Below are 17,343 nucleotides of genomic sequence, written 5' to 3'. Positions count from 1 at the left end.
GCATTCCGGATCACCTGCATGTCCAAGAACGGTAGTTTGTTGTCCTGTTCACACTCAAGCGTGAACTGTAAGCGGGCTTCATGTTTGTTGAACTCTTCTATTACAACATCGATCTTGTCTGCTGGAACAGCAATAAACAGATCGTCCACATATTTGCGTACAATTGGTACATCGAACGGGAGCGCTTCAACAGCTTTGCCAATAACTGTCTCCAGCGAGATGTCAGCGAGGATGGGTGACAGAGGGCTCCTCATGGCCGTGCCATAGATTTGATAGTAGAATTTTCCCTTATACATACCTGAAGTAGATCTCTTTCATGCAGAATTCGACCATCTCCAGAAAGAGATCAAGGTCGATGTCTGTGTTATTCCTGATAGTTTCCCATTCATAAATAGGTGACTGTAGGTGACGAGCTCTCTTGGTACGTTGGTGAAGAGGGAAACCACATCAAGCGAGATGATTATGTAGTTGTGTGGGAGAGTGATCTGGTTGATCTCTTGGCAGAAGGCAAAATAACTAGTGATGTTGTACTTGCTTATAACTTTTATAACTTTTGATAGGGTTGTCTGATCTTCAACCTTTTGGGCTCGTTGGAAAGGTCTTTTGATTACCTATCCAACGATGCACAGTGGGCGAAATGGAACCCAAAATCGGACTTAATTGAACGCGGCTGGTTCCCTGGTATGAATAATAGTGTTTCTTATGTAAAAAAATCCGGAGAATCCATTGGTGATGGTTTCATCCACCGCACGAAACGGCAAAGGGTCCATTTTGCCCCAATTCCCCATTTTTTAACATTTTTTCTTGAAAATCGGTCTGTATTTAGAGCGGAGGCTTTATGCGGCCTTCCAAAATGCACTTAACTTATGTGAAAATGTCCCAGGAATCCAGGAAAAATAACCACTTGCACCGCAAAAATCATCTAGGGTCCATTTAACCCCAATTCCGCTATAAAAGCATTTTTGGCCGTTTTCAAATGTTAGGTCAGATTTTAAAAATCTGAAAATATTTTTATCGTAAAGATCAGACAATTTTACATAAGAATGACGATTGGCACTTGATAGTTTGACACATTTATGTTGATAAAAATAAAATGTATGTGAAAGGCAGTTTATTCTGCGTTTGACAAAATTGGCCCAAAATTGATTCTTCAATCTTTTTATTTAGTTTAATTTCTATATCAACATAAATGTGTCAAACTATCAAGTGCAAATCGTCTTTCTTATGTAAAATTGTCTGATCTTTACGATAAAAATATTTTCAGATTTTTAAAATCTGACCTAACATATGAAAATTGCCAAAAATGCTTTCATAGCGGAATTGGGGTTAATTGGACCCTAGATGATTTTTGCGGTGCAAGTGGATATTTTTACTGGATTTCTGGGACATTTTCACAAAAGTTAAGTGCATTTTGGATGGCCGCATAAAGCCTCCGCTCTAAATATAGACCGATTTTCAAGAAAAAATGTAAAAAAATAGGGAATTTGGGCAAAATGGACCCTTTGCCGTTTCGTGCGGTGGATGAAACCATCACCAATCGATTACCCGGATTTTTTTACATAAGAAACACTATTTTTCATACCAGGGAACCAGCCGCGTTCAATTAAGTCCGATTTTGGGTTCCATTTCGCCCACTGTGCGATGGGTCGCATGATAGATCCGGAAAACTTTTTCATCAAAATATTTGTGATCCGGCCTCAAAAAAGTGTATAAATATCACTTAAGTGCTCATAACTTTTGATTGGGTTGTCAGATCATCAATCTTTTGAATGCGTTGGAAAGGTCTTTCAAATACCTTTCTAACAATATACATGACTTACAAAAACCAGCAATCTTCAAAAGTTTAGTTAAATCTTTTTTTTCAGCATAACTTTTGAAGTACTTTACTAAACTTCATAATATTAACTATGGTCTTGTGGGACCCCAAGACGGATCGAATGAGACCAACACGGTCCAAATCGGTTCAGCCAATCCGGAGATAATCGTGTGCATATTTTTCGGTGCACGGACTTACAGACATACACACGCACAGACATTTGTTCAGAATTTGAAGGTGGGTCTACGAGGTCAAATAATGAAGTTCATTTTTCGAGTGATTTTATAGCCTTTCCTTATTGAGGTAAGGAAGGCAAAAAACCTGGAAACTGGAACCACATAATTTGGTTCAGATTTTGTTTACACATAAATGCTGATAATTTGCCTGACTTTAAAAGCTGCTTAAATCAGTATTAATATGATCAAACTATCAGGACACATAAACCATGGTTTGCGCTTCAGTAATATCATAAGAATTACAAATTTACCACCCGTTCAAGAGTCATATTTCAGCTCGCAAAAATTGCCCATAAATTTCACCTCAGTCCCAAAAGTTATGGGTTCCCCGAGCGATCTGTGCCGTCAAAACACTCCACTGATAACTGACATTATCCCAAAGTGCACCCATTTCGGAGACACTGGCAGCAGGCAGAGTGGCCACTCTGGCAAGGTCGATGTCCGCGGGTTGTGTAACCATACTAACCGTGGTACAGATCCTAGCTTCAGCGTGGTGGTGCTGCTGCCAATGATATGGGTCATTACACGGTTGGCTGCACCTTCGTCGTCGTCGTTCTTCGTCAGGCTCGCTAATCATCTGGCTTATGCGCAGTCGTGAACAACCTGGCAGTAAAGTTGAGGGATCGATGATTGGGCACATTAAAAGCATTCGGGTTTTTTGTTGGGGTAAAATTTATTCAAATATACTATGTTTACTTCAATACTTTTGAAATGTGATTCAAAACAGTACAGACAATTTAATTCACATCAATCTCCAAATTGGTTCGTTCACAAATTGACAAATCACCCCACAATTCGTCACGAGAAAGTCCAAACCTTGCAATCATTTCGGGCAGTTTCATTCAGCCGTCGGTGGGTGTCTGATGGGTTCGATCAATGCGTCGCGATCGTGAACCAAACCGGGACGTATCAAGGCGTTATCGACAACGGCATCGAGAGCAAGGAAACTGCAGGTAGGTACCACGTGGACCACCTCGTGTATATGCAAAGCGTGGTACTTTATGATGTCAATTTGATCCAATCGAGCGTCCTGGGCTAGATTTGACAGGGGGAACGCACCAGGCAGCAGCGTGACGTGAGTGGATAAATGTGTACAATTTGAAAGCTGAAAGAGTCGTGCTTGGCCGATTGATTGATTGCTTAATTATTGACAATAGGTGTGAACGATTATGTTGACAATAGAGGTGCAAACCCTGAAAACGATTTTTATTAAAATTTGAGAATCTGACAGTCATTCTCTACAGATGATTGATTTTACACTGACCTGGGCTGTAACTGGGTATGACATTTAGCTACTATACGTATAATTGAAACAAGATTTTTTAGAGAATGACTTTTTGTCGGATAATAACGCAGGTGGAAGCTTAATAAATGTTTATGATTTGCTGTTGTTCTCTATAATTCTGTAACTACTATTGTGAAAAAATAGGTGTACACCCAAACGGCGGTCGCATGATTGTGATGCATGGCGGCATGAAAGTATATCAGAATCTGCATGAAATCTGCCCTCATGCATTTTTTGTGATATAGGGGTATGACATTTTTGCCCGTTACCGACAATTATCGACATTACCGACAGCTTTTTGGTTGTATTTCACAAAAAAAAACCCTTAATAGAACGAGGATTAAACCACCAACTTCTTGGTTATTGATCCGACACACTACCACCGCGCCATGGACGCTTAATGAAGTAAGAGAGACAGAGCACCAACATATCCTTCTTTCTGGAGTGTTGCTCGGAGACGCACCAGCTTTATGTGTGTTGGTGAGAACTGCAGATCGCTGAAATATTTTCACGCGGGCAAAAATGATCTACGGGCTTGCTGCAAAAAATGTTATAAAATGAGACATTTTCTGCAGCAAATCCACTGTAGCAGATTTTGAGATATATTTTTCCTTTGGGTGTAGATAACGTCATCATGCTTTGATTTTAAATTTTAAGGCATTTTAATGAATAGCTGACCCTTTAGCCAAAATAGATCGCCTCAATCAATCTCTTCACATTTTTTGGGCATTGATAAATTGGACGTCATATTAAGCCCTATCTACGAAGGGACAGTTTAGGAATTTTTACCTCCAAACCCCGTGGCGTCCATACCCTGGGGCCCTTTCCCTCGAATCGCCACACTGTCAAGGCAAGGCCATTTATTTTAATACCCAGCTAATCTCTCTGCGACCTTCACGAAATCCGGTGCCCAACCGTAAACAACGACACCACACATCGATCATCATCTGGCCGAGCTCACGCTGATTTGGGCCGATCATTAGCAAATTGGCACCGCGCACTAATCGGTCCGAAACAAGCCTTGAGCGGCTTTCATTGGCCTGACCTGACAGGTTCGCACGCACGGCGGTTGCTCCCCGTGGAACCCCGGTTCGTCACTTGTACACTCGATCGAATCTTTTTTTCTCTCTTCTCATAACGAGGTGGTGGACCACGTGCAGGAAATCAATTGACCGGAGCCGTTTTGTTGCGACGCGGTGGGTTGGACCCGTAGCCGGGGGCAATATTGACCTTTTCCACCGCTCCATGACAGCTGATCTTGACCGTGACTGAACAAATACAGCCCGAATTGGCCGGACAATGTGTGTGGCTTCCGTTCCATGGCTTCGGACTTTATTGTGATGGCCGTTTTTGCGATTTATTTCAATACAAGAGCCGTACAGGACAAATTTGTCATAATGAACAATCGTTTTTATTTGTTTCCTCGATAACACAAAACTTAAAAAAAAAAAACAAATTTTAAATCACCCAAACATATAGAAGGCAACGTGTGACCTCGCAGTTGCCAATAATCGTTCTACTGCGACGTTGCCGTGCTATCTTTTCGCACGTCGCTTTCTGACGTTCGGAGAAAACGCGTTTTACTGTTTGACCTTGAATAAACAAAATCTAGAGCACGAAATGTAAACAATAACAAACACGTTTTGTTTGGTTGACCAATCTGTATATAATCCCAAAGTTGGCGATTTTCTGAGTTATAATTACAAATGTTTACAGTAGTCGGGCAGGTACGTGTGTCAAACGCGTTCTGAGTTGAAACCCCTTTGGCCAGTTGTCGCACTTACATCAGTTTTCAGGGTGTGTCAAGAAAGCACGACAAGATTGAAACTTCTTTCATACGAAAAGTGACAACAATACACTTTGTCTTTTTTGCCTTCCTCACTGAGGTAAGGCTATAATCCTGCTCTAAAAATAAACTTTTTATGAAACGCTCGGAGACCCACCTTTATGTATACATATCGACTCAGAATCGAAAACTGAACAAATGTCTGTGTGTGTGTATGTGTGTGTGTATGTGTGTGTGTATGTGTGTGTGTGTATGTGTGTGTGTATGTGTGTGTGTATGTATGTATGTGACCAAAATTCTCACTGAGTTTTCTCAGCACTGGCTTAACCGATTTTGACCAAACCAGTTGCAATCGACATGGTATAGGGTCCCATACATCGCTATTGAATTGTTTGAAGTTTCGATAACTAGTTCAAAAGTTATGTATAAAAATGTGTTTTCACAAATATCCGGATCTCATTTATATGCATATAAACGATGTCCGGATCCATCACCCGACCCATTGTTGGTTAGGTAATTGAGAGACCTTTCCAACGAGCCCACAATATTGAAGATCTGGCAACCCTGTCTCGAGTTATGACCACTTAAGTGATATTTATGTACTTTTTTGAAGTCGGATCTCAATTAAATGTATGCAAACGATGTCCGGATCCATCATCCGACCCATCGTTGGTTAGGTAATCGAGAGACCTTTCCAACGAGTCCTCAACATTGAAGATCTGGCAACCCTGTCTCGAGTTATGACCACTTAAGTGATATTTATGTACTTTTTTGAAGCCGGATCTCAATTAAATGTATGCAAGCGATGTCCGGATCCATCATCCGACCCATCGTTGGTTAGGTAATTGAGAGACCTTTTCAACGAGCTCACAAAATTGAAGATCTGGCAACCCTGTCTCGAGTTATGACCACTTAAGTGATATTTATGTACATTTTTGAAGCCGGATCTCAATTAAATGTATGCAAACGATGTCCGGATCCATCATCCGACCCATCGTTGGTTAGGTAATCGAGAGACCTTTCCAACGAGTCCTCAACATTGAAGATCTGGCAACCCTGTCTCGAGTTATGACCACTTAAGTGATATTTATGTACTTTTTTGAAGTCGGATCTCAATTAAATGTATGCAAACGATGTCCGGATCCATCATCCGACCCATCGTTGGTTAGGTAATCGAGAGACCTTTCCAACGAGTCCTCAACATTGAAGATCTGGCAACCCTGTCTCGAGTTATGACCACTTAAGTGATATTTATGTACTTTTTTGAAGCCGGATCTCAATTAAATGTATGCAAGCGATGTCCGGATCCATCATCCGACCCATCGTTGGTTAGGTAATTGAGAGACCTTTTCAACGAGCTCACAAAATTGAAGATCTGGCAACCCTGTCTCGAGTTATGACCACTTAAGTGATATTTATGTACATTTTTGAAGCCGGATCTCAATTAAATGTATGCAAACGATGTCCGGATCCATCATCCGACCCATCGTTGGTTAGGTAATCGAGAGACCTTTCCAACGAGTCCTCAACATTGAAGATCTGGCAACCCTGTCTCGAGTTATGACCACTTAAGTGATATTTATGTACTTTTTTGAAGCCGGATCTCAATTAAATGTATGCAAGCGATGTCCGGATCCATCATCCGACCCATCGTTGGTTAGGTAATTGAGAGACCTTTTCAACGAGCTCACAAAATTGAAGATCTGGCAACCCTGTCTCGAGTTATGACCACTTAAGTGATATTTATGTACTTTTTTGAAGTCGGATCTCAATTAAATGTATGCAAACGATGTCCGGATCCATCATCCGACCCATCGTTGGTTAGGTAATCGAGAGACCTTTCCAACGAGTCCTCAACATTGAAGATCTGGCAACCCTGTCTCGAGTTATGACCACTTAAGTGATATTTATGTACTTTTTTGAAGCCGGATCTCAATTAAATGTATGCAAACGATGTCCGAATCCATCATCCGACCCATCGTTGATTAGGTAATCGAGAGATCTTTCCAACGAGTCCACTACATTGATAATCTGGCAACCCTGTCTCGAGTTATGACCACTTAAGTTATATCTGTGTATTTTTTTTTCTGAATCTAAAAAAATAGCTGAAATATGTGTTCAAACCACTCATATTACCCATAACTGGTAAAAAGTGAGGAAGGAATCAACCACATAGGTGGATTAAGTTAGTTTTTTTCGTAAAATCACGATAACTCGTGATGTTTGTAAGCAACCCCCTTATGTCTACATATCAAATTTTTTGTAATTGTCTGCTCTACAACTTTGTAGAACATCGTTACACTCTAAAAAATAACCCTGAAAAGTTAGAAAAAACACGAAATTTTAAAATGAAAAATTTTGTTTTAAATGAAAAAAAATTACCCTTCTGGGTCAATGTAGATTCAAAAAGTACATTAAATTTCCCATAAAATGACATGTGAGCAACTCTCTACGAAATCGGCCGATTTCGACCATTTTTATTTTTTGTATTTTTTGATTTGACTCAAACTTTGTGGGGGCCTTCCCTATGACCAAATATGCTATTTTGTGTCATTGGTTCACCCATACAAGTCTCCATACAATTTTGGCAGCTGTCCATACAAAAATGGTATGTAAATATTTAAACAGCTGTAACTTTTGAGTGAATTTTCTGATCAATTTGGTGTCTTCGGCAAAGTTGTAAGTATTGTTGAGGACTATTGAGAAAAAAATAGGTACACGGAAAAAAATGAGGATTTTTTTATCAACTTTTTTTTCACTAAAACTCAATTTCCCAAAATACGTATTTTTGATTTTCGAGATTTTTTGATATGTTTTAGGGGACAAAAATCCGCAACTTTTGAGCCATAGAAAAACATGGTCAAAAAATCTGCCGCCGAGTTATGAATTTTTGAAAAAATAGTGATTTTTGGAAAAAATCGAAGTTTTATGCAAAAACAAGTTTGACATTAATTTTTAATGCAAAATTGAATTTACAATCGAAAAGTACTTTACATATTTTTTGATAAAAAGCTCCGTTTTCGAGATATAGCCACCGAAAGTTTGATTTTAGCGAAATATTTGCAGTTTTTCAATTTTTAAAAATAGTGACCATGAGTGACCATTTCTAAATTTGTAATTTGTAATTTGTAATTTGTTTGTTTATTTGTAACGGTAGCCTGTTAGTGTATGCACTTTGCTTAAGGTCAGGTTAATGGTCACTATTTTTAAAAATTGAAAAACTAATAATATATTTTTTGAAAAGTTCAGAAAATTTGCTATAAAATTGTGGTTGCTGAGATACAGCGGCTTAAAGAAAAAGAAACACGAAAATTGAAGTTTTCTAAGTCTCACCCAAACAGCCCACCATTTTCTAATGACGATATCTCAACAACTAATGGTCCGATTTTCAATGTTAATATATGAAACATTCGTGAAATTTTCCGATCTTTTCGAAAAAAATATTATGAAAATTTTTAAATCAAGACTAGCATTTTAAATGGGCGTAATATTCAATGTTTGGTCCTTTTAAAATGTTAGTCTTGATTTTAAAATTTTCTAAATATTTTTTTCGAAGAGATCGGAAAATTTTACGATTGTTTCATGTATTAACATTGAAAATCAGACCATTAATTGCTGAGATATCGTCATTAGAAAATGGTGGGCTGTTTGTGTGAGACTTAGAAAACTTCAATTTTCGTGTTTCTTTTTCTTTAAGCCGCTGTATCTCAGCAACCAGAGGTCCACTCTTCAATGTCTTTTAGACAATTTTATAGCAAATTTTCTGAACCTTTCAAAAAAATTATTTTTAGAAATGGTCACTCATGGTCACTATTTTAAAAAATTGAAAAACTGCAAATATTTCGCTAAAATCAAACTTTCGGTGGCTATATTTAGAAAACGGAGCCCTTTATCAAAAAATATGTAAAGTACTTTTCGATTGAAAATTCAATTTTGCATTAAAAAATAATGTCAAACTTGTTTTTGCATGAAACTTCGATTTTTTCCAAAAATCACTATTTTTCAAAAATTCATAACTCGGCGGCAGATTTTGACCATGTTTCTCTATGGCTCAAAAGTTGCGGATTTTGTCCCTAAAACATATCAAAAATCTCGAAAATCAAAAATACGTATTTTGGGAAATTGAGTTTTAGTAAAAAAGTTGATAAAAAATCTGCGATTTTTTCCGTGTACCTATTTTTCTCAAAAGTCCTCAACAATACTTACAACTTTGCCGAAGACACCAAATTGATCAGAAAATTCACTCAAAAGTTACAGCTGTTTAAATATTTACATACCATTTTGTATGGACAGCTGCCAAAATTGTATGGAGACTTGTATGGGTGAACCAATGACACAAAATAGCATATTTGGTCATAGGGAAGGCCCCCACAAAGTTTGAGCCAAATCAAAAAATACAAATAAAATCCATTTCCGGTTTTGGTAGAGGATTGCTCATGTTCCAAAAAAATGAACAGAGCAATTCTCTACGAAATCGGTCTTTTTTCTTCAATTTTAATTTTTGTATTTTTTAATCCGACTGAAACTTTTTTGGTGCCTTCGGTATGCCCAAAGAAGCCATTTTGCATCATTAGTTTGTCCATATAATTTTCCATACAAATTTGGCAGCTGTCCATACAAAAATGATGTATGAAAATTCAAAAATCTGTATCTTTTGAAGGAATTTTTGATCGATTTGGTGTCTTCGGCAAAGTTGTAGGTATGGATACGGACTACACTGGAAAAAATAATACACGGTAAAAAAATTGGTGATTTTTATTTAACTTTATCACTAAAACTTGATTTACAAAAAACACTATTTTTAATTTTTTTATTTTTTGATATGTTTTAGAGGACATAAAATGCCAACTTTTCAGAAATTTCCAGGTTGTGCAAAAATCATTGACCGAGTTATGAATTTTTAATCAATACTGATTTTTCAAAAATCGAAATTTTGGTCGTAAAATTTTCAACTTCATTTTCGATGTTAAATCAAATTTGCAATCAAAAAGTACTTTAGTGAAATTTTGATAAAGTGCACCGTTTTCAAGTTATAGCCATATTTAAGTGACTTTTTGAAAATAGTCGCAGTTTTCATTTTGAAATTAGTGCACATGTTTGCCCAGTTTTGAAAAAATATTTTGAAAAGCTGAGAAAATTCTCTATATTTTGCTTATTCGGACTATGTTGATACGACCTTTAGTTGCTGAGATATTGCAATGCAAAGGTTTAAAAACAGGAAAATTGATGTTTTCTAAGTTTCACCCAAACAACCCACCATTTTCTATCGTCAATATCTCAGCAACTAATGGTCCGATTTTCAATGTTAATATATGAAACATTTGTGAAATTTTCCGATCTTTTCGAAAAAAATATTTTTGGAATTTTTAAATCAAGACAAACATTTTAAAAGGGCGTAATATTGAATGTTTGGCCTTTGTGAAATGTTAGTCTTGATTTGAAAATTCCAAAAATATTTTTTTCGAAGAGATCGGAAAATTTCACAAATGTTTCATATATTAACATTGAAAATCGGACCATTAGTTGCTGAGATATTGACGATAGAAAATGGTGGGTTGTTTGGGTGAAACTTAGAAAACATCAATTTTCCTGTTTTTAAACCTTTGCATTGCAATATCTCAGCAACTAAAGGTCGTATCAACAAAGTCCAAATAAGCAAAATATAGAGAATTTTCTCAGCTTTTCAAAAATATTTTTTTCAAAACTGGGCAAACATGTGCACTAATTTCAAAAAATGAAAAACTGCGACTATTTTCAAAAAAGTCACTTAAATATGGCTATAACTTGAAAACGGTGCACTTTATCAAAATTTTAGTAAAGTACTTTTTGATTGCAAATTTAATTTTACATCGAAAAATGAAGTTAAAATTTTACGACCAAAATTTCGATTTTTGAAAAATCAGTATTGATTAAAATTCATAACTCGGTCAATGATTTTGCACAACCTGAAATTTCTGAAAAGTTGGCATTTTATGTCCTCTAAAACATATCAAAAAATAAAAAATTAAAAATAGTGTTTTTTTGTAAATCAAGTTTTAGTGACAAAAGTTAAATAAAAAATCACCAAATTTTTACCGTGTATTATTTTTCTAGTGTAGTCCGTATCCATACCTACAACTTTGCCGAAGACACCAAATCGATCAAAAATTCCTTCAAAAGATACAGATTTTTGAATTTTCATACATCATTTTTGTATGGACAGCTGCCAAATTTGTATGGAAAATTATATGGACAAACTAATGATGCAAAATGGCTTCTTTGGGCATACCGAAGGCACCAAAAAAGTTTCAGTCGGATTAAAAAATACAAAAAAAATCGAATGACCGAAATCCTAGAGAACTGCTCAACAGTCAAGTAACGGAAAATGGGAGAATTTTGAAAACTTTTTTAAGTGTTTTTTTTTCGATGAAAAATACAATTTTTCGGAATTCTGAGTACGCCATCAAATCGGGCGTCTAATTTTACACAAAAGTCCCTTTGACACCAAATTTCTATCTCATCAGGCTGCAAATTATTGAAAAACCCCTCTTTTTTTCGCATGTTCAAAAATGGAAGGGGTCGTACCGCCCCTCCGTCACGAGATATCAAAAAACGGACCTCGGTTTCGTGATCAGGGACAAAAGTTACCCCTTAGGACAAAATTTCACGCAAATCGAAGAGGGGTCGGGGCAACTGCTGTGTGAGTTGGCGGAGAATTACCCATATGATTGAAATCGAATTTTCGGTATCTGTAAAGGTCAAAAGGTGAGGCTTTCAAAGCTGCTCAAAACGGCGTTCTTTACTAATTTTGCTCAAAATGCACGTGCGACAAGAAAGCACGAAAACGACGAATTGGCCTCGAATCTGTCGACTTGTCAACCGCGACCAGATTTGAACTAACTTAATAACTATATTCTCTAGCGTGGTCCTTTCACAAGACACTCCCTCAGCGTAAAAACCAGAAAGCATTTTGGCATGCTCTGCGAATTACGTAATTCTGCACTAATTTCGCAAGTCAGTAATCTTGATAGAGTGAAGCTTTTAGGACAGTTACTTTTACACGTGTTAAGAGGGTGACGAGAGGGAATTCCCGGGAAATTTACCATATTTGAGCCTCTCGATATCCGGGAAATTAGGTCGAGACTCCCGGGAATGTTGATACTTTGATATTGAGGCAAACTATTAAAAGTCCAATCAGCGACAAACGAATACATAAAAGACAAATATAAAACCATTTTAACTTCTACCAATGCTATTATGATTTGCAAATTCAGAAAGTGGAAATCCAAATTGAAAAAAAAAAATCCAGCGTTTGAAAATGATGACGCGACCACTAAGTTGAGGAGCTAAAATTTACCTATATAAAAGACAGTCACAGCTCAGAAATTAAAATTCAAGGTATTTGAAAGAAGTAGACTGCTTTTCTTCAAGGTAATTTTAAAATTTGGAAGCATGTTTCGAAAATGTACCAAAATCAATAGTTATTTTAAACTGTGGCATTGTTAGCCGGGACCGTGGTGTAGATTTCTTCATGGCATATGGTTATGTTCAGAAAGCCTACAGTTCATGTTCAGTTCACTACTCACTACTCTGAAATGTTGCTTAAAACTCTTATTGTGTAATAGCAATAATCTTGAACTTGTAAATTGATGTTTGTACTTTTGTTTAAGTTTATAATAATCAAATGAAAAGTTGAAGTCTAGAGTTTTCTTTGAAATGGTCCAATAAAATGTAGTGTTTCATAACTGCAGTTTTTTTTTGAAAAGGTCCAATACCAAATTTTCAGTTTTTGCTTTTTGGGTGTTTTTCAATACCCCTGACTCAAGGCGGTCTCAAAAACACCCAAAAAGCAAAAACTGGAAATTTGGTTTATTGAACCTTTTCAAAAACATTCCAAATATGTTTATAGGACCTATTAAAAAAACTCAGGATGTCTACCAGCACCAACCTCGACACAGACAAATTCTTTAAACTCAGGAAAACTTATGTAGTGAGAATCAAGAATTAAAAAAAAAACAAAATTCGGTACAGTTTTGAGTCCAAACAAGCCATTGAATTGAACTTATGCCACCAGATTTGGAAAGATTTTTAAACACGTAGATAGTTTTCCACAAAGTAATTCAAATGTCGATATTACACTTTCATTGTGTTGAATAACTATCACTTAATAATTTTAAATCTATTCAAATGTTATTTATTTGTTTTAGTACTTTTGAATTTCTGTCAGAAAATCAATTATTTTGCCAAACAATATTAACTCCCGGGACCCGGGAATTCCCGGGAAATTTCAAAATTCATTTCTCGATTCCCGGGAAATTCAAAATCTCGAGAAACGTCACCCTCTACTCGTCTTTGAAAATATTCTAAATATTTATTTTTATTATTTTGAACAAATGCATAGTTGAACTATTTTGTTCTTCAAAATATTGCTTGGCAAAGACATTTTTTTCGATGTCCGAAAAAGCCACCGCCACAGGTAAAAGCTACTGTCCAAACAAATTATTAACACGGCAAGGTCTTGCTTGTCATGACGTGCAACAACCAAACGATGGAAAGTGTAGTAAAGGGCTTGCAATCTAGACTACTTTCTCAAAAAGGCTTGAATATATAGATTTTTTGTTTTATAGGTTTAGAGCAGAAACCAGAATTCCAAATATAAATTATTATGAGCAGTACAAAATATACCCTTTAGAAAGCTAATCACAGTGACCATTTCTTAAGTTTTTTAATGGTGCAAAAGCTGGGTGTGTTCACCGCGCAGTGTAATGGTGATTAAAAGGTATTCATTTCTTGGGGCGGTTTTCTTTTTTCTTTCTGAAGCACGGCAAGACGTTGAAATCGATTCGTGATTCATGGGTCCATCTGCGGTTTTGTTTATTCTGGTATACACTAATGAAGAGGAAAATCAGGCATGATTATTCGTACAAAGAGTTGCACTCGCGGGATTTTATTTTATGTTTTCGTAGAATTACAGCATATTGATATGGCGAGTGTAAGAGAGTCCAAGGATATAGCCTTGACTGGGAAGTGCTAGGGTGTGGTACATGAAAGGAACGACTGCTTTCCCAGTCAAACTCATTTTAACGATTTAAATCATTTTAAGCTTGCTGGTCATACAAGAGGAGTGTATAAATATTCGGGAAAAATAAATTTTCTAGAAAAAAAAACACTAAGGGCACTTTTTGAAACAAAACATAAGGCGTTTTGGAATAAATTCATTGATATTATGCATTTTTCAAATTTACATTACAATGACAAGGCTTCATCCATAAAGTACGTCACGCTAAAATCAGCCAAAATTTATCCCGCTGCCTCCCTTTGTCACACTTTTCCTATACTTATAACATGCAATGTCACACACAGCGATTCTTTAGCGATAAATCTGCCATACAACAAAACTTTAGGAAAAGCCGTTTACCTATTTCTCTAGATCATTTTTCGAGAAAATCAATTTTAACGATAGATTTACCAAATCTTCTCCAAAAGCAAGCAAAATCATTTTAATTCAAACGCTCTTTTGCTTAAAATATTTGCAATGGGAATGGTGAAAATTTGGTTGGTTGAATTTTACCTCTTTTTAAATAATTTTACCTTAAAACTTTGTTTAAATGTGAAATTTAGTAAAAACTGATGAAAACTTCACCAGTTACCCTTTTTGTACGCTAAATCTGTCACCATTCCTAGATACAATATTACCATTTTTTTAGGGTGGCAAGAAAAATGATAAATTTAGGAAAATCTTAGATGAAACTTCCTGGCTCGATTCCTCAGGCAATTTAATCATCTGTGCCGATTTTGAGCAAAATCGGTTGAGATTTAGGGGCCGCTATTGAGAGTTGAAATTTGAATGAGAATTTTTGAAGGTTGTATCGCTCTTCAATTTTGTCAAAGAGTGCAATGCGATCCGAGTTGAAAAGTTGTCAGCTATTAAAAAAGACGTTTTTGTCTAAAACCTGCTGCAAAATTTACACAGATGTTAAATTTGGCTTGGAAATCGAGCCAGGGAGTGTCCGTTTGATCTGCGATTTTTCAGCTCAATTCTACAATTGCTTTGATAAAGTCTTTTAGGTTTATAAGAATACTGTTTTAGAAATAGTCAAATGTAAAACTGCGTGATTTTTTAGTTATTTCAAAATAAATGAAATTTTGCATCAGAAACTAGCGAAATTTTTTTCAGTTTCTGCAGAATTTTCCATTTTTACACATCATTTAGGTTTAATTACTCAAAAAAAAATTTTTTAACCTTCTTAATTTTAACTTTTTAGCTGTGTAGCAAAAGATCAGAAGTGATTTTGGTTAGATTAAGGAACTTTGTGTCGTAATATAAAAAAATCTTGATGTTTTATGTAAACGTCCTTTTTTATATCTTTTCACAATTTTAACAGATTTATAGGAACAAAAAAAAAACATCACATTTATTTACCAATCAACTAATTTTTCGAAATCTACATTTTCAAACCTAATTCACTTAATGGACCGTACTTTTTTATAACCTTCAGTAAATATTCGATTACTTATATCTCTGCAAACAAACCAGTAAGATGATTGCTTTTAACCGTTCGTGAACTACGCAGCAAAATTAACTGCTAGCGGGCTGTTAATTTGTTTGGTTTCTTGCGATTAAAGAGAAAATTGAGCATGAAGTCGTGAACTTCTTTTATTCAACGCTGTCGGAGCAACTGCATGTGGGGATAATTCCACGTTGATTCAAGAACATTTGGTAGATTAAAGATTGTAGAGTTTGCAAATATTTTTCAAAGTTTATGTCGCTCCCCCCTAACCCCCCCCCCCTTCAAAATTGGTCCGAAAAATCAGGTGGCAAAAAAATATTTTTTTCAAAAAAATCATATAATCATATTAAATAATCATATTTAACATGTTTGGACTCGTTTGAAAATATTTTGAACTTTTATGAAATAACAAAGCACAGCACCGCAAAAACTTTTTTTTCTCGCAAAAATAAAATTTTCGTCAGTATTTGGAAATTTTGGAAATTAATGATTGCAAAACGACTTGTTTCAAATGTTGACACCGTGGCCAGTAATTTCTATTTTTAGCTTTTTATTTTTAAGCCCCCCCCCCCTCGACTTTGATCAGAGTCGAGGGACATAAACTTCAAAAAATATTTGCAACGGCCCAATGCGCTTTTGGATAATAATAATTCAGTTGTTATCATTTATTTCGAGACAGTTGATTAGGCGTTTATTCATAGTTTTGTCGAAGTTTTTGATGCATTTTGATTCTCTGAATCCTTGTCCTGAATATCATGGAATAAAAGTGTTTGGAAGCTGAAATGAAAAAATAAACTTAAATAAATTATATTATTCGCATAATGCATTTTTACTGAGCTAAAATCGTACGTAAATTGTTATGGATTCTAGTTGTATAAACCAAATTGATACACATAATTGTTTCGTCCTCAACGAGCTGATTGTTTTGGCGTGACCGGCGGGGACCTCCAGTGTGTAACGATTAATTATATTTAAAAAGTGAACCATTTTGCGACGCCATCACCACCATTTACGTAGCACTATACGATGAGGTTGTTGAAAATTTGCAAACTTTGCTGAATGAATCAACGGCGAGGACAAAAAGCCCTCTTGTGGACCGGACAAGATTGGACCCCCGGGCACACTTGTCAAAGTTGGTTTTCGTCGCACAAACCACACATTTTTTTTGCACAAACTCTCTTTGGGGACCGACCCACCGCATTCGAGTGGAGTGAGATTGACTTCGTTTCGGGTGTTGGCCTTGAGAAGCCGTGCAGTTGGAGTCTGAGCTGGGGTCACACCTTCCCAACGCACTCGGGGTTGGTGTGGTGACCACAAGGGGCCTTTAGAATTCTTTATAAAATCTTTTTTTTTGTAGGCTTTTAAGATTATTTCGAATATTTAATGAAAATTATGTATTTTCATCTATAACCAATTTTTTACATAAAGCGTAATTTGAAGTATGTAAGCTATTCGTCCACAGATTTCACAGAGAATTCTTCACAAATCTCAACAATTCGACAGTTTGATCGCATTCAACCGGTATGACTAATCCTCACCGAGTGAGCGAGAGGTCATTCCCCAAATCGCAACTCGACGCTAATTCCATAATCTAATCTGGGTGCCGCGAATTAGTGCTTACCTTTGTCGTTACCTCCGCGGTCGCGGCTTCTGATGTTGGCACCTGGTCCACAGAAGAGGTCGATGAAGAGGTGGACGAGAAGCTGTAAAGAAACTGCGTTTTAGCCGCA

The 17,343-nt window shown here is 36.3% G+C and overlaps 1 protein-coding gene across 1 annotated transcript in view; it reads right to left on the bottom strand.

The window, feature by feature from the left end:
* Positions 1-16,277: 16,277 nt before the first annotated feature.
* The window catches only part of LOC6046696, a 4,826-nt gene continuing 3,760 nt past the window's right edge, over positions 16,278-17,343 (bottom strand). Inside the window, exons 5-6 of the mRNA XM_038255342.1 lie at positions 17,235-17,316; positions 16,278-16,390 (exon numbers count right to left, since the gene is read on the bottom strand). Of these exons, the coding sequence (XP_038111270.1) occupies positions 16,367-16,390; positions 17,235-17,316 (106 nt within the window). The 3' untranslated portion in view covers positions 16,278-16,366. The remainder of the gene's footprint in view (positions 16,391-17,234; positions 17,317-17,343) is intronic.

This window comes from Culex quinquefasciatus, chromosome 2, assembly GCF_015732765.1.
Source record: "Culex quinquefasciatus strain JHB chromosome 2, VPISU_Cqui_1.0_pri_paternal, whole genome shotgun sequence".
Taxonomy (NCBI): Eukaryota; Metazoa; Arthropoda; class Insecta; order Diptera; family Culicidae; genus Culex; species Culex quinquefasciatus.
The sequence above is the reverse complement of the archived record's forward strand: the minus strand, read 5'-3'. Positions and strand labels throughout refer to the sequence as shown.